The 21,278-nt window shown below is 55.4% G+C and overlaps 1 protein-coding gene across 4 annotated transcripts in view; it reads right to left on the bottom strand.

Annotated features, from left to right (window-relative positions):
* Positions 1-580: 580 nt before the first annotated feature.
* Positions 581-21,278, bottom strand: part of KIAA0513 (KIAA0513 ortholog) — a 61,913-nt gene continuing 41,215 nt past the window's right edge. For 2 of the 4 annotated variants that reach the window (XM_037815699.1, XM_037815698.1), the window contains 10 exons: positions 20,481-20,554; positions 17,836-17,906; positions 16,224-16,431; positions 15,403-15,443; positions 14,734-14,812; positions 12,708-12,785; positions 11,384-11,413; positions 7,734-7,814; positions 7,135-7,229; positions 581-6,049 (listed from right to left, as the gene is read on the bottom strand). In XM_037815699.1, coding sequence (XP_037671627.1) covers positions 6,000-6,049; positions 7,135-7,229; positions 7,734-7,814; positions 11,384-11,413; positions 12,708-12,785; positions 14,734-14,812; positions 15,403-15,443; positions 16,224-16,431; positions 17,836-17,906; positions 20,481-20,554 — 807 coding nt within the window. In that variant the 3' untranslated portion in view covers positions 581-5,999. The other 2 variants (XM_037815700.1, XM_037815701.1) reach the window with 2 other exon arrangements.

The raw sequence follows: 21,278 nt of genomic DNA, 5'->3' as shown, positions 1-21,278 counted from the left end.
GGGGTTGAACTGTTTCCCCAAAAAAGACATGCCCACGTCCTAATGCCCAGACCCAGGAGTGGGACCTTGTTTGCAAACAGGGTCTTTGAAGATGTGAGGAATAAGGGTGAGGCCATACTGGGTGGGGGGCCCTGCTTGAGGTGCCTGGGGTCCTCGTAGAAGAGGACATTTGGACACGGCGGCAGACGGATGCAGGGAGAAGGCCATGTGATAATGGAGGCACACTGGAGAGATGCAGCCAAGATGCCAAAGCTGGCCGCCAGGGAGGCCAAGGGGCCCGGAAGGACCCTCTCTTTCGGGTTTCAGGGGGAGTGTGGCCCTGCCCACACCTTGACTTTAGACGTCTGGCTTCAAACGGTGGGAGAAAAGATTCTGTTGTCTGAAGCCACCACCTTGGGGGTTCCCGTTAGGAAGGCCCCAGGAAACCACAACGCCACGAGACCCCGTCTGGACCAGACCCAGAGCTGCTCAGCTCCAGACAAAAATGTTTTATTCTGAAAAGCCACTGGCATAACTGAGAAGTTTGGAAATTCTGCAGAAAAGTCCTTATAGATATGTTAAAAATTAGACAGACTTAAGGTTTTTCTTTAAAGATAATTTATTTCAGTTCCCACCTTCTGACAATCCAAGGTGTCATATATATGCATATGTATTTCTTCTTCACAGGAAACAGATTTTAGCACTGTTTTGAGATCTTGAATCTTGAAACTTTCTCAACCTTAAAATATAGTTTGTAGAACATCCCCTGGTGGGACCCGAGTTGCATAACCGTTAACACATAAAATATCTCCGTCACTGAACTCTATGGTTAGGCTACTAAAGAGGCAATGCTTGAATATGACAATGACAAGTTTACGTCCATGACAAATTCAGATGAAAAAGAAAACAGAGAACGTACGTGTGCAAAACCTTATTAAAAACTTCAATTTATAAGCAAGGTGGCAGAGCAGCCGTTTTCTGGCACCTGTACATATTTAAGAGGCTACGTGCACATTGTTTGAATTTCCAGCACTTCGTAGGGTTCAGATGTTAGACTCATCTGTCTCCAGGTGTCTTCCTGGAGGACTCCAGGGGTGAGTCCCCAGCCTTGGCCCCTGACCTCACCGGGCTCCTCCCCAGGGGGTAGATTTGGGGCGACACTCTCGCGAAGGAGAGAAATCAGGATTCCACCCCTGCTTCAAAGCTTTACCCCCACGGCGGCAGGCCCTCCTCCCTGCATTTCCTGTGTGGAAATGGGGCTCAGGGTACATCCCCCTCTCTCTTTTTAATGAGCACATCCATCTAGGAACAAGGAGGGACAGGCCCAGGCCCCAATTCTGGTTCACTGCCAAGGGGATCTCGCGACAGTTCAAGTGCAACATTCCTGCAGGTGCAGGCCCAGACAGCCCCTGGTCGGGGTCCCGGATCTGACTCTGCCTTGTCCAGCCCTGGAGCCCGGTTCCCACCATGCACCCACGTCCCACGGGAGGTGTGGGTGTGCAGATGATGGGGAGAAGGACAAACCCAGTGATCCCTGCTCTCTCCTGGGGTGAGTTTCTCCTACCAACGGTGACTGAGAACGCTGTGAACCTCTTACCCACCTCTCTCCTCAGAGTTCCCACAGTCTGGCTGAATCAGGAACTCACCTGGGGGCCAGCACGTGGAAGGGGGGCTCTGAGCTCCCCAGGCTGCAGGGCCTCGCCTTCCCGGGACCCTGAGGTGGTTCCCCAGAGGACAGGGGACACACGGGCCCAGACGTGGTGAGGGGAGCCCACACGCAGGATGAGGGTGCTACGGCAGCTGCGGCGTCGGGTGGAGACGGTTTCAGCGTGGCGGGCAGATTGCTGCCACGCGCAACCTGGAGGCTGTCCGTCCACTCGTGAGTGACAAGCCAGGGGGTCCCATTCCTGGCCACGGGCCAGAAGCACGTGCCGGGAACACCCACGTGCAGTTACACAGCGAGCGAGTGCTTGGGCCTGAGGTCTGGACGCTGAACATTAGCCCATTAGGGGCCTTTCCAGCCAATGCAACCCCCTTTACGGGCAAGCTTGGCTGAAAGCTTTGCAAGTGAGCCCTGTCTCCAAGGAGCATAAAAACCAATCAGCAATTTCCAGGAAAAGTGGGTGAGACAACGGAGCTGCAGGACAAACGCTTCAGCAGAACTAAGAGGCTGGGTGGGGGGAGGAGGGGGGGCGAGAAAAATCAGCCCTGGAGCTTTGGGAGGTGGTCTGTAGGGACCCCCACCATCTGCTTGAGAGAGTCGCCCTTCTCCTCCCCTCCTGTCCTGGAGGCAACCTTCCCAGAAAGGGTGTCCCCTCCTTCTCTCTCCTGCAACAACAGACCCCTACTTTTTTGAAGCCCCCTTTCCCCAGGCTGCCCACTGTTCTTGGCATCTCCTCGGCTCCTTGGCTGCCCACAGGGAACTGGTAATAACGCCCATCTAGTCCTGGGGTCTCCCCCTGGTGAAAGCAGCAACCGGTCAGCCTGATGCCTGGAAGGTTAGGTGTGGAGCTTACGGCTCTTACCTTGGAGAGAAGGTCACCCAGGTTAGACGGGAACCTTCTGGAAACTCCTTTGCGAGGTGAACTCTGGGCACATTCTCACATCAGGAATCTGGTAAGCCAGATGCTACCCATGGGATAAATTACCCTACACGAAACAGTCCACGGAAAAGCAAATCCCAGAGCCATCACCTGCCTCCGCTGGGAATGGACCACACGTGTCAGAGGGCTGGGACACGCGAGCACACAGCATCCACCCGGCTTCAACTCGAGGAACTGAAAAAGGGAAAGGCAGCCAGTGGTCCCCGGGCCCCTCTGCTCTGCGAGGCTGGGCCGCTCCCAAGCCCGGGGCACGCTCCCGGGACTAACTTCACGTCCAGGGTTTGAATTTCGACACAGGGCAGAGTGGATTCACCTCCCAACTTCCTCTGTGTAATTCCAGCTCCTCAACCCATTTTTCTCTTTTGGCAATAGGAAAATCGCAGACGACTCCATTTCATTGTACAAAGAACTCACAATATCAGAATTCGGTTCCCCGACTCTTGTTTAGATGCACACACTCACGCACCCACACATACAATCACAGTCACACACACACACAAAGGATGACATCCATGGCCCCTCTTACACATCTACCAATATTGTAAAATTATAACAAAGGCCAAAATCACACGCAGCCGCATCTCAAGCAGGAACTTTTGGGAGGATGAACTGTTTTGGCTCACAGTGGTTTGCACTCAGAGGTCAGGGAGCAGAAATGTGAGACGCCATCGCTCTGAAAGGCCTTCAGAGCTCCCTGCCAGGACTGGATACTGCTTCTTGGATGTCATCTGATGCCTCCTGCACTGAGCCAAAAGCGCCTCAGCTTTGCAGGAACTACAACAGAGCGTGCTCTCTTCTCCCAAGGTGTCCTTGTGTGTCCCGCAGGGTGTGAAACCCGTTTGCAGGAACGACTGAGAAGTGAGCGCGCCACCAGAGCCCACTGTCAGTGCTCAGGCCGCGGCCTTGGAGGGAAGAGACCGTGCTCGAGGAGAGGCCAACTGTCAGCCTTCAAGGGACATCACACCTTCTCCAGGTGGACAGGCCAGGGGTACCCCTAAGGGAGACGCTCTGCCAAAGCCAGGTGTCAGCAGAAAAGAGAGGGCTCAGCAGCCCCACAAGCCCCCTCTGGCACCCGCCCCGTCTGGGGATCCCAAGTTGGATTCACTCCAACTCCAGGAGCTAGATCTATAAAAACAAGGAGTGAGGGGGAAATTAAACAACCCCTTTTTCCACTTTAAATTGCTATTTCAAGGGACCTGTCTGGGAAAAAAAAATAGAGTATCAAGATCATTTGTGATGGTCAGAAATGGCCTTAAAGTGCTTGGAAAAGTCAAAACAAGTCAAAGCTATACTCGCTTGCAAAGGCCCTGCCGGTCACCCATCCAACCCCAACCCAGGGGCAGAGCAGGAACCAGGGAACTTTCTATCAGGCCTGGGAAAAGTCTCTGTTTCTTTTCCAGAAATCAGACCAAATCAATACTTCTATACAGAAATCTTATATATACAAGGATAAGTCTGTTGGGCACCTCAAAGTCTGAACACATTTCAAGTAACTACAATAAAGAAAACTCTGGACAAGAAGACAGCAAAACAGAGAGCCCCAACGTCAGCTCTGCACAGGAGGGAGGTCAGCACGAAGCGCCTAGAGGTGATGGCGAATCATTTTAAGAGGGAATCAGTTCCTTGAAGGAGGCGCCAGAGCCCCAAGTGGTCCACACACCCACCCATTTGACACGTTTCCTAAAATCGACTGAGAGGCGACGGGCTCTGTCCCCAGGCCTGACGATTGGTGAGGGGGCGCCCCTGCCAAGGGTCTGCCCCAGTGCACAGCAAGCAAATGGTGACCCGGCAGCGCTGCGTTCAGTATCATCGCTGGGTCGGTAGAAATCAACGTGCGCACACACATTCTCCCCTTAGTGAAAAGGAGCAGAGTTTTCGAAGCTGCGTCTCCCACAGAAGCAGCCGGATCACGCCGTCCCTCAGCTCCCCTCTCTCTCCCACGGCCACCCAGTGCCCGAGACCTGCGCTCCACGGCCCAGCCGCTGCCCGCGCCCTCCGCAGCACGCTCCGCGAGGAAGCCCGTGCAGGTGCCTTCCGAGCACAGCTGGATAAGCGACTCTCAGGCGGGTGTTGGTTGTGCTCACACATGGAACAGTAACCGACTTCACTGAGTGTGGGAGGAAGATGAGGGGGAAGCAGACGGGGATGGAGGACGGAAGGAGAGAGCCCCCCGGGTCTAGTTCTGGCCAGTGACGGGAAAGCAGTGGGAAGGAGGCAGAGGAATCCAGGCTGCCTGGAAACACTGACCAGAGGGAAGGTGGGGCAGTGTCGGGAGCAGCACGATGGACGACCCTGGATTAGATGGCCGTCCCTTTCCCCCCGGACAGAAGCCCTGTTCCAGGCCCCGGCTGTGAGATGGACAGAAGTCAAGAGGCTTGGGCTGCAGGAGGTAAAAGTCCTTCTTGAGAATGCCAGGCTGCCGGGGGGTGGAGGTGCCTGCTGTTCAGAGCTTGGAGATGCAGAATCCACTCCACCAACCAGCCCGGGGCCCTCGCCACCGGAAACCGCCCCTTCCTGCCGTCCTGCTTTGATAAATGTAACACTGAATGTGGATTTCTGTCTTTTTTTGAAATGAAGAGCAGCACTGTTTGGCTTTACAAAGGGCAGTTGTCTTGCAGCTGCTAAAGAAGCTTCTCTTTCCTGTGCTTCTTGCAAGCGACAGAAAATACATGGCCACTCCCAATGGCTGCATGCGGAGCTTTCTCTGCTCCGGAAGGCAGCTGTCAGCTGACCGTGGCGCGTGTTGGCTGATGTGATTCATTTCCACCGCAGCCAGGCACTCACGCATCCCTGCTGGTGGCTGGGCCTTGCTAAAGGCAGGAAAGAACACCCTCCGTGCCCGTTTCTCTCTGACATAGAAGGTGTTTCTTTCCTCCTCTGTGGTCCCGTAGCTCCCAGCTCCCATCACACTTGGGGAAAGAGCAAGGACAGCTAACGCTGAGGGTCCAGGAGGGTGCTCGAAGCCCCACACCGGCCAGGGAAGGTCTTGGAGCTTCAAGAACAGTGGACAGCACCTGCCCTCCTTGTCACCGTATGGCCGCCGCAGCTCCCTCACCTCACGCCTGCCCTTACCCAAAACCCCCCGGCCCACCCCAGCCCTTCCTCTCGGCACGGACAGCAGATGACAATGCTGGCCAGCTGGGGACACTACCCTGTCCTTCCTCTCAGGCGCAGACAGTCACCTTGGTTTTAGCCACATGGCCCAAGGGATGCTTTGGCAGGCGGAGGGGGAGCAGACACAGGGTGGGGCAGGAGGACGGCGGTGGACGTCTTCTAGCTGCAGATCTGGGCAGCGAGGGGGCTCTGGGAGTGGCGGGTGCCATGCAGGGTCATCATGTGTGACAGCCAGGCGCTGGTCCCGGGCGAGCAGCCAGTTCTGCAGTCCTCCTCGGGGGGCCCGGGGTGGCCTCTGGGGGCCTATTCCGTGGCCATTTGCTCAATGTGGTCACTAAGCAGCTTGTACTGCTCTGGAAGAGAAAACCGCATTATTTCTGGGAAGACAGATGGCGGCGTGGCTGGGGCTGTCCTGCCTTTCTCCTGTGGGGCAACGGCAAGAAAGGACCTTACGAGGAAAGGTGAAGGCTGGTGTCTCGGCCTTCTACGGTAACTCCGGGATGCTGAGCCCGAGGGCAGGGCTGTGCCTCCAAGGGCCCATGACCTGGAGCCTCGGTTACCAACACGGGGGGCACCGTGCATGAAAATGGACTTGGAGTCAGGACACACCTTCTTATAGAAGTGATGCCACAGAGGCTCCCCCGGAAGCCCATGGAAGGCCTGGGGAGGGTGGGTGAACCACACCCCAAAGACTGGGCCTGGGTTCTGAGACCGCACACGGAGGGCTGCGTGGTGGGGATGGAGGTGGCGGTGCCCTCTGTCCATGGTGGGGGAAGCTGACCCCGTCCTGACAGTCCAGGCCAGCCCTAAACTGTGCTCGCCTCCTGGGGACCCTCCTCCGTGGCTCCTTTAATTTGGAAATCCGTGCCGGATTGGATTCTTTTTGGTAGCAGATGGAATAATACACAAAGAAAGCCTTCCTGGTAGTAGGTTGGGAGCTCGTATCAGCAACATATTCCCTTTTGTCACAAAAAGCAGCAATTCCAGAAAACCGCAAGACCCCTTCCCAACTGTCCCCCTCGCCCCCCACCCACCATGGCTCACATGACAGTGTGGAAAATAGTGGCCAGAGGTGGGGCGGCTCGTGATGGCTGCTGTTTACAAAGTTCAGAGTCTGAGCTTTAAATCGCTGCTTTCCCTTTGGCCCCAGGTGTGAACACTGAGCTAGCCAGCTCTCACCCGCCCCACCTTGGCAAATTCTGTCTGGCAGAAATGACTTTCAAAAATGGAACACGTGTCCCGAGCACATAAGTGGATGTGGGGAAAGAGAGGAGGGCGTCAGGGCCCACCGCACCGTTAATGTCACCTTGCTCGTTTCGGCAGGAATGTTCCTTGAGCATGTGGGAAGCTCCGATCTCAGAGCATTTGTTCCTAAAACCCCTTTCCTGCCCCTCGCCATCGAATCACCCCGTGCCCCGGTGGCACCTGCAGCTCTCACCTTCGTCCAGGTTGCCGATCACGGCCTGCTTCTTCAGGAAGTCATTGCACAGCTTCTTGTTCAGGCCGAAAGCCAGCATGTTGTGAGTGAACGTGCTGGAGGAAGAAACACCCGTGAGCCCTCGGCCCTCAGACTCCTGGGGATGGGGGCCGGGAACCGGGGCCCTTCCTCCCGGATCCCCGACAGCAGGCCCGCCTGACTCGGACAGCAAAAGTAACAGTAAACTGTTACCTAACTGGCTGCCGGCCACCAGGGGCTGCGCTAGGAGGCCGTGTTACTTAGGAGCTGGAACTGGGCCACATGTAACTACTGACACACTCCTGGGCAGTTTAAGACCACGTGGGTCTCCTGACAGGTCAGGGACCCGCGATGCAGAAGGGGTGGCTGGAAAGGGAGAGCCTGGGCGGAACGGACCTCTCCGCGGGCACAGCGGCGGGCGGCGGCAGACCCTCCCAGCCCCTGCCCCACCTCTGAGCTGCTGAGAGGTGGGGCCACCTCCTAAAATCCAGCCCTGGCTGCTCCGACCCCCACACGGCCCAGAGGGGAGGTGCCGGGGCTGCCTGTGCTCCGGCCCTCAGCCCTCGGTCCCCGCGTCTCACCCCAGCTGCCCAAAGGTGATGTTCTCGTCGACCCGCAGGCTGTCGTCCCGCTCCTCCTGGGTCATGTGACACCACTTCTCCCTGCAAGCACAGGAGGCGACAGGAAAGGGGTGTCAGAGAGCCCATCCACGCCCCCAGCCATGCACCACCCACCCCCATGTAGCACTGATCTATGGGGTCACTGGCAGCCTGACCCAGAAAGAGTCTCAGCTGAAGAGTGTCCACTTTGCTTTTATACGAGGCCTGCCAGAATTCTCCCCACATTTTGCCTGATGGGCCGAGAATACGGACTTTTTATTCCACTCTTTCTAAGATGAAGAGATCCAAACACTAACATGCTTTCCACTGACCCGGAGATGACCTGCACTCACAGGTTGCCCAGAACATTCTTTAGAAAATGAGAACACTGTCACTCTCTCCTTATCTCTAGGTTAAATGACAGGAGCTCGTGGCCCCATCTTAAGGGGGTGATGCCCGCAAGAGGCCTGGAGCCACGGGGCAGGTGGGGGTTGAGCACAAAGCCAGAAGGCCCTGGGTGCTGCCCTGCGTGGGGTCGAGGCGGGGCTGCTGGGGGCCCTTTCCCCGAGGGCAGGGGGAGCAGGGAGGGGCTACAGGAGGCCTGAGGACATTTTCCTCCTTCCTGTCCACCCTGGCCCCTGGGCCATGACAGCAGTGCACTCCGCTGGGAGGCCCTGGGGAGTGTCCCCGCACCTGGGGTGGAGCCCCAAGAAGCCGGCACAGAGGCTCCGTGCCAGCTGGAAACCCCGACGGAGTAGTCAGCAGGGTCTGCAGGCTCTGAAGGGCCCCCTGGGCTGTGGGTTCTCTGGGAGAAACATGGACGTGTGGGAGCTGAGGTGGGGGTGTCCCTTTGCACACAACCTGTCACATGCTTAGAGCGGGTGACACCAATTCTCTGCGTCTCCAGGAAGAGAAACCACCCGGCTCCTGAGGGACAAGCTCACTGCAGGGGGCGTGGCCAGTGTTGGGGTGTTCCCAGCCCCTGCCCCTATGGCTGCACCCCCATCCCACTCCGTGGGGCGAGGACAGACACGCCCATCAGAGAAGGAGGCGACTTGTGGGAGCAGTTGCAAATGTTGGGGAGAAGGTCACTTTAGCCCATTTCCCATTAAAAACTAAACTCGGAATGGATGAATCTGCCTAAAAACAGGTCAAGAGAAAGATAAAAGAAAAGGGAGCAAGAGAGAGGATGAGGGAATGAGGGGTCCGGGTGAAGGAGACAGCAAAGGAAGAGAAACGAAACAAACAAAAAAAATCCTTAACTCTCGTCGGCTCGCCTGGCTTGGTGGGGCCACCGGACACCAGGGCATGATGGGAGGGGTGTCCCTCTGTCTCACCATCACAACACAATGCAGGCCACACTCCCAGGTTGTTAAAGCCCCATTTTCCCTCCCATCCTCTTCCCCCAATGTTCGCCCTTAGGACCATCCCGGCACCTGGTCCCCACACCAGCGGGACCACTCTATACAGCTGTGCAGGTTGAGCACTGCACAACCCCAGCCCCGGTGGGGAATGGCCCCTAGGAGGCCTGCAGTGCCACAGCCTGGCCCCACTGCCCCTGGCCTGGATGAGGAGATGATTCTATGGCTCAATCTCCAATGGGGACATTTCCTCTGACCTCCTAAGAAAGAGGTCGGGGGTCATTAGCCATCAGCTGAGTCAGGTGATGCCTGGATCAGATCAGTTCCTCAGCACGGAGTTCAATGCCAATGCTGTTTGAGGTTGAATATGGCAGCGAACCACCACGAGTCTAAATTTGGGAATTTGGGTATGACCCGTGGCTTGCTGAAAGGGAAATGTTCTAAAATAGACACACTTCTACCTCTGTGAAGAGAGGATGCTAATGGTGTCTTGTGGTCAGCTAAGGTGACCAAAAAGGAGAAATAAGGCCAGAGGCTTGCGGTTGCCCAGGAACCCGGATTCAACATTCCCACCCCTCTGAAGCGACACTGTCCCCTCTTGCAGGTGAGGCCCTGAGGGTCCTCGTGTGTGTGTGTGTGTGTGTGTGTGTGTGTGCACGCGCGCGCGCGTCAGGGCAGGTGGGAAGGCCCCTGAGGCCTTGGGAGTCCAGGGTCCTCTCAGCTGGGCCCGGGGCAGCTCGGCCTCCTGGCGGCTGCTCCAATCAGCTCAGGGGAGACTCAGCATCCTGGGCCCAGGTGAAGACTGGGGGGCGGGGACCCTTTTTGTAAGGGATGTATTTATTATAGGTAAATGCTCCTTTCAAAATAAGGCTGCACAGAAGGTCAGATTTCTCATAAAACCCTAAGCACTACAAATAGATCCCTGATTTAAGGAAGGGCACATCATGAAATTTTCATACACACAAAATCGTGTTAGAAACTAGACTTTGAATAGGCAGGTCTTTAGCTCTAAAAATAGATACAAAGGCTATCTAGCACGAAGTTTAAACAATTAGAAGGGCAGGCTAAGATATCCCTCGGAACCGGGGAGAATCTCCTTCCCTCACTCAGAAGACAGCTCTCGGCTGACGGCTGACGGGCGGGGGCTGTATCATCTGCCCCTTGGGAAAGCGACACGCCCTGCTGTTAGGGGCAGCAGCCTGGCCTGGGTCTCCCCGACCCCTGAGCCGGGCACTGACTGGCCTTGTTTGCCAGCAGGGGACACGCAGGGCTGCTCCTGGCCCACCCAGGCGCCGCGGCCCACACTATTGGGGAAAGAGCCGCTTTGGAGTGCCTCTTCCAAGAATCAGCGTTGGCTCCCTAACAACCTTCAGGTGCCCCGTGTGTGTGTTCTGAGGGGGGTTAGGGGCCAAGAGGAGACAGTTAGAAGGCTGCTTTCACGTGATGCTATGATATGTAAATACGTATTATTTATATATTTATATATATATATTTTTAATAGTTTCTTTTCCAGTTTCCCTTACTCGTTTCTTGCCAACTCTTAATCTTGAAACATCAGTGGTTCCACAGTGCCTGGAAACAGGAGCTTCTCTTCTCACTTCAACGCTCCCTTTGACAGCCAACCTGGTCTACAGGAGCAGATGCCTCGTCACACGGGAGTCAGAGAAGCCCATTTGGGTTTCACCACCCTGAACCTCGTGGGCTCCCAGGGGGGCTTGGCTTGGAGAGGACCCCCTGCCCCACGTCCACAGATTCCACTTCACAGAGTGGCTGGAAAAGAGGGCACGTGGCCTCCCCTCACCAGCCCCGGGGGCACCTCAGAGGGTACGATGTGGCGAAGACGGGTTCTCTACGGCCCATCTGTGCTTCGGAGCAGGCTACCATGACCAAGCATGAAAGTGGTGCCAGGCAGGTCTCAGGGGTGCTAGGAAGCCGGAGGAGCTGGCTGAGAGCACGGGGCAGCCCTCCCCGACTGCCCTGCTCCCTCCCCGTGGTGAACACACACTGTGCATTTGCTTCCTGATGACCTCAGGGTGCTCTATCCTTGGTAGGCTCCCACCCTGTCCAGTGTAGGGACTAACTGACATCTTGTCCGGCTGCTGGCATCCCGCCCAGCTGCAGCTACTGGGACACCTGCCCCCAGCGACGCCAGCTTCGAGCTGCCCTCGCGCCTGGGCTCCAGGCCACTGCAGCAGCCCAAAATGTGCCCCTCTTTCAGGGCCCTTGAGGGCCCAGCACTGGGAAATGGGACAAAGTCACACAGACACACACCTCTTCTCCTCCTGCTCTCCAGCATCCCCTCTGGAGCGGCAGCAGAAACAGGTAAACAAAGAAACATGTCAGAGTCATGCAAGATATGTGGATGGAAAAAAAAGAGAACAAGTGAAAGAATGAGTTATTATAGGCAGAAAAGGAGACAGACAGAAAGAGACAGAATATCTGAAATAAATTTATTTTCTATAAGTTTGAGAACGAAACAAGAGGAAAACCCCATTTGCCTCATTTGCTTTTTCCTGGCATAGTGTAAACCTCTCTCTTGAGTCCTGTGGAATCGTTTCCATGTCTCCCCCACCCCGTTTCCTCCCCTGCCTCCCAGTTAATGCAACCGCGACAGGCTGCTGTGAGACGCAGGCAGGCCGCTACTCCTGACTGGGGGTTTAGCTGCCCCCTCAAAAAGGAAGAGCTCATGGTATGCCCAGTGCATGCTGACTAATGTCTTTACTCAAAATGCAGTCATCTGCTTTCCCTCCTCCAGGGAGAAAGGTTAAGAAACCTCCCTCATGCTAGAGAAGGAGGGGTGCTTCCCTAACCTCAGCGGGGTCATGGGACTGCTGGAGCCAAGAGGGGGACCCAGGCAGCCCCTCATGGCCCCAGATCCCCCGGGGGCTGCTGCCCCTTCACTGCCTCACCAGATTAGGCAGCGGGGGCAACCACACCTCCCTATGGCCAGAAGCAGGGAGCAATTTCACCTCTCTGCGGCCAGAAGCGGGGGGCGATCTCACCTCCCTACGGCCAGAAGCGGGGAGAAATCTCACCTCCCTATGGCCTGAGAGAGTACCAAGCACCAACCCCCCACTGCTGCCACATGCGTTTTGGAGACGTTTACAAAAGGGCCATCCTGAAGTGCAAAACCACCCTCAGCGAGGCTAGAAGACCAGAGAGGGCAGTGCCAAGTAGCAGCTGCGTGGCCTCTCTAGCCAGCTCTCAGGAGCCAATCTGGGCCACCACCCAGCACTGCACCCACGGAGGCTGGGGCGGGGTCTGGGCCTCGGGGTTCTGATCTCACGCAGCCCGTAAGCAGGGCGGGTCCGAGGGGGTCCTGGTGTTTCAGTGGAACTGTGCATTTTCCAGGAGGGTCAGGCCAAGTCATGCCAGAGCTCCATGACGAGAAAGCACTCATGCAAGCTAAGGACCCCCACCCAGAGCCGTGTACTGCCAGAACCCTTCAGGCAGCTTGCAGGGTGCCAGGGCTAGAAGCGGGTGAAGAATTAATGAATACACATCAGCTCAGCCGCTCTTCTGCTCTCCTTGTGGGACCCAGGACAACAAAGCCGGCCCCTGGCTGCGAGGCAAAGCGGCAGCACCAGGATCCTACCTGGTTGGGGGAGACCGCTTTCTCCTCTCACAGTGGACAGCATCAAAAAAGGCGGCGTTCCAGAACCGCAGAGTGTGCCTGCAAGACAGGGGCAGCCCGGAAAGTTCTCTTCACGGAATGCGGGAAAGACACAGGTCTTGGGCCCACTGGTGGGGCACAAAGTGGAATTTCTCGCCATGTCTGTATGAACTTATAAAAAGTCTCAGAGGGGTAGAACTGAGGAGGGAAAAACTTTCTCCAAATGATGATGGTTCCCAAGGGCTCGGAGCAAAGCATGGTAACCAGCATCTGCCCATGTCTCTTAGGAGAGGAGGTGCAAACGGGATGAGAAGGCCATACCAAAGCTGCAACCAGGCCTACAATGAGGAGGGCGCTGGGTAAATCTTGGATTCATCAGATTCAAACGGAAACCGCTGTTTTCTGCTTCTCCATTCCCCATGGAGGGCCAAGAGGAAGCAGAAGTTTCTGGGAGACTTGCTTTTCTAGACAGGGAAGTGGTGGAGGCGGGTGTGTGGCTAAAACCATAAATGGAAACCTGGCAGGAACACCCCATGTGCACAGAGGACAAACAAGTTGACAGGGACACTCAACTGAGAAAAATTCTTAAGGATTAGTGGTCGATGGCCTGTGGCCAAACCCGACCCTGTGTAATTCTGTCAAGTTTTATTGGCACACAGCCATTAATCTAACTATTGTCGAGGCTGCTTTTGTGCTACAACCGCAGGGTTGAATAGTTGCAACAGAGATTGTCTTGCCTGCAAGGCCTGAACTATTTATTATTTGGTCCTTTACAGAAAAGTCTGCCGAGCTCAGTCCCCGGACAGTCCCCGGACGGTCCCCGAGCCTCTGCCTCCAGTGGACCCCGGCTGTGCTCAAGGCCCACCTCCTCCCAGGGTCTCCCTGGCAGCTCCAGCCCAGGGCCCGCCCCTCGGGACTCCCGCAGCTTTCCCGGCTGCCCTGCGCCAGGCCGTGCTGGGTTCTGGGTGGTTCTAGTGCAGCCAGACTGTAGTCTTTGAGGGAGGGACCGTGTCTGATGCCCGTTTGGGTTCCAGGTGCTGGCACACCACCTTGTGAGTAAATACAGATAAAACATGGCGATGGAGGGCTGTGGAGGAGAACAGCATAAGTGGCTGCCTGCAGGCAACAGGCAGGTTGTCCCCTGACCACTGTCCTCTCATTTCAACGGGACGTCCTTGCTCTTTTTATATATCACGATTGAGATCTAATTCACGTACCATAAAACGTGCCCTTTTAAAGTATACAATTCAGTGCTTTTTAATATATTCTGAGTTGTACAACCATCACCACTATCTAATTCCAGAACGTTTTCACCACCCTGAAAAGAAACCCCGTGCCCATTAGCAGTCACCCTTCTTCCACTTCTCTCCCGCCTCCAGCCCTGGCAACCCCGAATCTACTTTCTGTCACTGTGGACTTGCCTCGTCTGGACTTTCCTATCCACAGAATCACACACTGTGGGGTCCTTTGGGTCTGGCTTCCTCTGCATAGTACAGTGTTTCGAAGGCTCACCCATGTTGCAGCATATCTCAGAACTTTGGTCCTTTTTATGGCCAAATACTACTCCACTGTGTGGCAAGGCCACATTTAGTTTATCCATCTATATTGGTGGATATTTGAGCCGTTCCCACGTTTGGCTATGAGGAATATTGCCGCTAATGCATTCACAGACGGATTTTTGCACGGATGTAGGTTTTCATTGCTCGGGTACACCCCTAGGAGTGAAATTGCCGGGTCACATGGTAACTCTATGTTTAACCTTTTAAGAAACTGCCAGGCTGTTCTCCACAGCAGCTGCACCATTTTACATTCCCACATAGCGTGTGCCTCCAATTTCTCCACATCCTCGCCAACACTTGTTATTGTCTGTCTCTTTAATTTTAGCCATCCTATGGATATGAATGACCTTCATTTTTGATGGAAACAAAAGTGCTAGAAAGTGATTGGGGGACAGTGGTAACTGCCCCCCAGTAAGATGGTGACAGAGGAGCTCCAGGCCGGGGCTTACCAGATAGGTTGCTGCTTCAGGTGAGTGTACAGGTAGATCTTCTCACCCTTTTTTTCTTCCTCGGGGCTGTACGCAGGTACTGGGGGATGAGACAGAAAGACTGAGGGTGGCCCTGGTTGTGTACCCACATTAGCGAACCCCACAACTATAGCTCCCGGCAACTGTTTCTTCTTCCACCAATAAGTGCAAAGTTCAGAACCAAACGTAACAAATTCCACGTCAGCTTTCCTGCCGCTCACAGGCAGTGATGGTGACAGGACCCTCCTCCGAGGGCTGGCCGCGCACGTGGGAGGGCTAACCCCACCTCTGAGAACAGGGCGCTTAACTTCCCCGGGCCAGTGGAACTCAGTTCCTGCACACCTTCCGCAGGAAAGTGGCTCTTCATGGAAATATGATAAGGAAATAGAGACCAGTGGAGCCAGAAAGCAATTGCCTGACAACACCCTTGTGCTCTAAAGAAAAAGGTGGAGCTCAAAGCCTTTCCCTGACCTGTGAGCTGAGGCTGTGGGTTAACGGTGGCTGGTTTGACACCTTCCTGGCAGTAAAAGGACCCGTGGGTGCCAGGTGACAAGGATGCCACCGAGTTCTAGCAGGGCCGCCAATCACAAGCTGGAGAGCGGCCGTGCCCACCTGCGGCTGAACCCCTGGGGGCACCGCGGACCCACTCACCTATCCTCGGCTGCTTCTCCTTGAGTCTGCTCTCGTCGTCCCTTGCAGAGAGAAAAACCACAGTCACAAAAGACCCAGGCCGACAGGTGCAAACCACCACGCCATCTCAAATCACAGTCCCAGGTTCCTGAACATCCTGTACATCTTACAAGCGATGTGTGCACTGAGCGTGGTTTCCTCCGAGAAACACTTTTTCAATCAAGGCAACACCTGCCAGTCACTGTGGTTTTGGAATTGGGGGGCTGCGGCATTTGGGTTTCTCTACGCCCTTGTCTCTGAATCCCGGACCGCATGGCTGTAGGAGGAGCTAGTTTGGCCCCGGCTGTCACCACACCCTCGGTGGGGACGCGGGGACCTCAGGGTGGGCTCGCAGGCAGCCCCGGGGCTGACAGCTCTCTCCGGCTGATGCCGCCCCCTTTCTCGGTGGAAGCCTTAGCTCCTACCCTCCAGCTTCTGAAATGCCCGCCCCAGAAAGGTCCCTCAAGTTTCCATCCACAAACTGCTCTCCTGGGAGAGGGGGTCCCTTGCTTCCCTCCCTTCTTCCATCAGCCTAACTCCCACCACAGTGTGGGGAAGGAGGCGCTTGTAATTTCCATGTGCTCCTCATCATTCCAAGGAAACCACGGCCACCACAGGAGCTCCCTGCCTGCCAGCAAGAGGAATGGCAATTGGAGACGACAGACGGCGCGAGGGTGTCAGGCTGGGCCGGCAGCTGTCCCCTCCAGACCCTCCTCGTCGTCCACCCCGTGTGCTCCAGCGTGGCCCCCTGCTGCGTGTCACACCCCATAAGCCAGGGAGACTCACGCACAGGCAGCACTTACTCGCTTTTCTTGACCAGGGGTCCCTTCAGCTTGGTCTCCAGCCCCCCGAAGAAGCCCTTCACGTTCTCCGTCCTCACCGAGGTGGTCTTCAGGAGCCGCTCGGCAATGTCCTTCTTCTCCGCCAACCAGCTGTTGGCAGACTTCAAGTAGGAGTCGACACCCCCTGCGGGCTTCTCCCTGGATTCCGAGCGGAGCAGGTGTGGTTTACCTGGAAAGACAGGGAGGGAAAAGGCACTGGATCTGCGCAGCACGAACAACGGACGGCGAAAGGAAACCCTCGAGGACGCACTAAAGCAGCGCTGGGGTGGTGGGAACATCTCCTTTTCCGGCCCCACTGGTCAAGGCAGTAGGTGGGGGAAGACTTGGCGGCCACAGGGGAAACGGCCAAGGGCCAGGGCTCCCTCCCTCGCTCTAAGCACCCACCGCACACCAAGGAGTCTGCCAGGTGCTGCCAGGGACCAGGGAAGAGGCAGGCAAGGGCCCAGCCCTAAGAGACCCGGAGTCCGGCGGGGAGTGAGAAATGCACAGAAGTGAGGGTGGTGACTGTAGCAAAGGCGCAAAGTGTGACGGGAAGACAGGAGGAAACGATTACTTCCTGGGGCAGGGAGGAGGGTGCCTATTCCAGCAGGCTGGACGGCGTCTGGGCTGGGCCTGAAAAGCAGGAGCGGACGGACATGGAGACACAGCAGCAGGAGGCTAGCTGGGAGGAGAGCAGAGCGAGGGGAGGCCACAGGGGCTCCCCTCCTGGGGCAGGGGATGGGCCCTGCAGGTCAGGTGCAGGCTGGGGCGCCCTGTGCACGTCACGGGCAGAGTGTCCTCTGCTGGTGAAAGCGGCTCGGTGCCCAGACCCATCCAGACAAGCAGCTTGAAGTCGTCCTTTGGGAGCAAGGAGCACAGCTGGACCAGCGCTTCCCACCTGACCCAAACACAGCGCTGGGTGGCCCGGCGTGGACAGCCTGCCCCAGGGCGGCCCGGCCATGGCGAAGGCCGAGGGTCTGGAGAGGCCGGGCTGCTGGTGGTGAGTGAGGGAGGAGGACCGCGACAGGGCCAGCCCGTGGTGACCATGAGAGCAGGTGGAAACAAGCAGAGGGCCACACCGGCTCAGCGCCAGGCCACGTGCAGCGCTTGGAGTCTTGGCTGATGCCGCCAAGGAGCTGCAGGCAGGGAGCCCTCCAGCTCCCACGGACCAGAAGATTCCCTGGGAACGTGCAGAAGGGGTCTCACAGCCTTAGCCAGAAGAAAAGGCTGCACCCACGGGGCCCCTCAGCCCCGCTGGGAACGCTCTCCAGCCCGAGACCCTGGCCTGTTCCTTCCCACCTCACATCAACAGCCAACTTGGTGCCGTTGATGTCCTATCTCCATGGAACTGCCCGCCCATCACATTTACTTTCTCATTTCCTGAGTGGTGATTTCCTTCCTCCGGGGGCATCTCGCCCTCCTGACTGATGAGGTGGGAGCGCCTCCTCCCTCCGCTTTGGGGCCTCGCTCTTTGCGCCTTCCCTCCCTGTTCACCATTTTGCCTGCAGTCCCGAGGAAAGCCTGGCCTGGCCCCACACGCAGGGTCGAGGCACAGGCCTCCGGTTTCCGGTCTGAGCGGGGCGCCGGGTCTTACCAATGTGGTAGAAGGTGAAACACATCGTCATGAGGCTCTTGGCAGGTCCAAAGTCATCCAGCTGGTGACACCTGGAACGAGAAGCAAGGCCCCTGGTGACAAGCTGCTCCACCCGATCTTCTCACCGTGTGTTAATTAGAGCAAGCCCAAAACACTTCACAAACACACCTAAATCCACTCCTCACTCCCCAGACACTGTAGGGGAAGATATAGAAAGATCCCCTTGTTGGTTGAGGTGAGTCACCTGGCCTGGGACAGGCCTAGGAGCAAGGCCTCTCTCGCTGGAAAGGTGCAAATACCCCAGCTGGAGGCCCCAGTCCACACGAGCAGGGCCCGGCCGGGCCTCGGAGTCGGCTTCAGGCCCAGAGGAACCACCAGCCCCGGCCACTCCTCAGGAATCAGCAGTCAATTACGTGGGGGCCCAATTCGGAGAACCGTGGCTTCGTATCATAAAACTGGGGATATTAACACTTACCCACCCTATCTCGCTTGGTGACGGTCGAAGGAAATTATTACAGTAGAAAAACCTTGCATATACTAGAAAATATCCTACAAACATAAGGGATTATACTTACTATATTAACATTATGATACATGCATAGATCTGTTTAACTTAGTAAACACAAAAAAGGGGAGGGGGCTTCAAAAGAAGGCCTTTCTGCCACCAGGCATTTAGACAACTGCAGGGGCCAAAGCCTCGTGATGTTCACTGTTAATCAGAAAAAGAAACGAGGAACAATTCTGAATGCCCATCGGTAGGGGGTGAGCTGAGTAAGTTAAGGTCCACCTGCACATTAGAATGCCACCCAGCAGTCAAAACGCAGAATTGGGTAATTATAAGTGTATTAATGCCTTTTGTGGACAAAAAGTAATTGCTGGTACGTGCACTGTTTAGCAGTGGGCACCTCTCAGGAGAAGCAAAGCGGCGCAGGGGGTGTGCGTGACGTTTTCCTTTTCATTTTAGACCCGAGGCCTTTCTGCCCTGCTCCCTTTCACACTTCTCTCTCCAGCTTAACTTTAACTTTGGATAAGCATTATTTTTTTTTAATGTCATCTAGATAATGAGAGTCTGGGCCGTTTTTGTTTATCTTTTGATATTTTTAAAAAACTAACAAATTTAAAGAACCACTGATAACATTATAGAAGACTAAATTAAAGTAGAAACTGAAGACTAAAATAATAAACTACAAATAATCATAAAACTCAAATGTTAAGAATTAATAGATATTTTTTAAAATATTAGAAGATTTTTGTTCTATTTTTTTTTTACAACCATACAAAAACTGTTTGTGGACAAAGCAACGGAAAACTTCTGTGTTTTGGCAGGGTTGGAACTTAACTTGAATTTTTCTCCCTCAGTTTCATTTGTGGAAAACAGAATTATGTGTAATTTATGCAAAACACAGGTTCATGACAATTTCAATATATGTAAATGTTTGGAGAGCGAGGGTTTTAAATGCAGGAGAGCAGGTTTCATACAACACCATTGGGGTGGCTCGTTTTTAAACAGCTCCCCAAGCACCCCCAGGCCTGGGAGCGCCATCAGCTGCTTCTAGGGAGGGTTTCCCGATGGGAACTGTCCCCTGCACTAGGGATATCCTGAGCAAACGCAGGGAAAAGAGGGCCCCTCCTTTCTTGGTCTTTTCTCACCAGCATAGACCCCATGTTCAAGGGGAAATAAAGGCAAGGAGGTATCTAGAAACAGGAGACTTCAGATTCGAGCAAGCAGCTCTGTTTGTGTGGAGAGAAGAAGGGGAAGGCAGAGGGAATGGGGTGGTTTTCTGGGCCAGGAGGATAAGACGGACCGGGACATGGAGCAGTGGTGGTCATGGGACGAGCACAGGGGCCGGGGGTCGTGTGGGGCCTGGCCTGGGCATGGCCTTGCAGCAGAACTGAGGGGACAGGGCTGGTAGCCACAAGTGACCATCCAGGCCAGGCCGCACATCGCACCTGCAAGCCCCTCTTCTCCACCCGGCCATGGAATGAGGCTCCACGTCACGGGGCCACCACTAGGCGTCCCCCAGGCAGGGCTGGGGGCGCAGAACAGAGCCCCCCATCTCATACCGTGGAGGTCATGGCGCTTGCTTGGATTTGAGTCCAAGCAGTGGGTTTGGTGATGTAGATCCGTGGGGCCTCGGGGGAAAAGCCTGGGTCCAGGACCCCATGAGGCAGATGAGCGCCACAAACACACAGGTAGGGGGACCCTCGCCCCACCCACCAGCCGGCCCAGTAAAAGGCCTTTTGGGATAAAATCCCAGCAGTGCCAAATGCTGATGCTGTCAGGTCACCAGGCCCTGGAGCGTGTGCTTGCTCGTGGGGCGGGCAGTCGCTGGGCTGGAAACACTTTGCAGCAGTGGAGGAGGGCAGGGATATTGGGGTGTAATCACTGCCTGTCCCCAACTGCTGCCATGGAGGGCTGACTCACACCCAGCTGCTCTGGTCTCTAATTCTCCTGCTAGGCAAAGCCGGTGGATTCCGAGCCTGCCATCTGATGCTCACGACCCCTCCCATCAGTGGGTACCAATGCACCAGGGCTGTCACGGGCTGGTGAGGGTGGGGGTTCTCAGCCCTGGGCTGTCATCAGGCGGGAGAGGGGAGAGGGGAGAGGGGGTCAGGGCAGGCCCCAGGGCCACAGCCACACTTACTCGAACAGCACAACCGCGAAGGACTGCACCAGGCGGTAGAAGGTGGGCTCCGAGACACACTTGGAGTGGCAGCGCTGTGTGGAGAGAGGTGGGAGGTCACCGGGACGGCTGGGCAGTGCTGCGAGGGCTGTGTACTTGGGGTGGCCATACTGAGTGCCCCACGCATGGCTGGGACAGCCCGGGAGGCTCCGCTGACCCCCGCTTCTACGGGAAACTGCCTCCCTCCCTGCCAGGACCCAGAAGAGAGGGCTGCACGTGGCCGCCAGGCACAGGTACCCCGGCTCGCTGCAGGCCCTTTCCGGGGTCGTCCTCACAACATTTTAGAAATTAGAAACTTCACACACTCCTCCAAACACGGTCAAAAACCCCAATGATAACTCTGGCTATTTCCGTATTGTGGGTTCATGAGTGATTAGGTTCTCTTTCTCTCTAACTGCATTTTATGATTTTTCTAAGAAGAATAAATTATGTGTAAAAAATACTTTTAAAAAAACTAAGAACTCAATCCACTGGATAGAAAGAAAGAACCGACTGCATATGTACAAAACTCAATTTTTTTCTGAACCTTGTTAATATACATACATTTTTACATGGCCATGATTGTCTTGAATATATTCTTTTTTTAAAAAAACTCAGTATTGTGGCCTATTTAATATAAATATGCATGGACACAGCCCAAATACTGCCTTTAAAAAATAATTTTCTGGGTATTTCATGAGTTTAATCAAGCTCAGTTTGCTCACTTATTGCTCTACCGGCAAGTGTGGCATCCAAACGAGGGCTTGCCCGTTGACCGCT

This window comes from Choloepus didactylus, chromosome 22 (assembly GCF_015220235.1).
Source record: "Choloepus didactylus isolate mChoDid1 chromosome 22, mChoDid1.pri, whole genome shotgun sequence".
Classification (NCBI taxonomy): domain Eukaryota; kingdom Metazoa; phylum Chordata; class Mammalia; order Pilosa; family Megalonychidae; genus Choloepus; species Choloepus didactylus.
The sequence above is the reverse complement of the archived record's forward strand: the minus strand, read 5'-3'. Positions and strand labels throughout refer to the sequence as shown.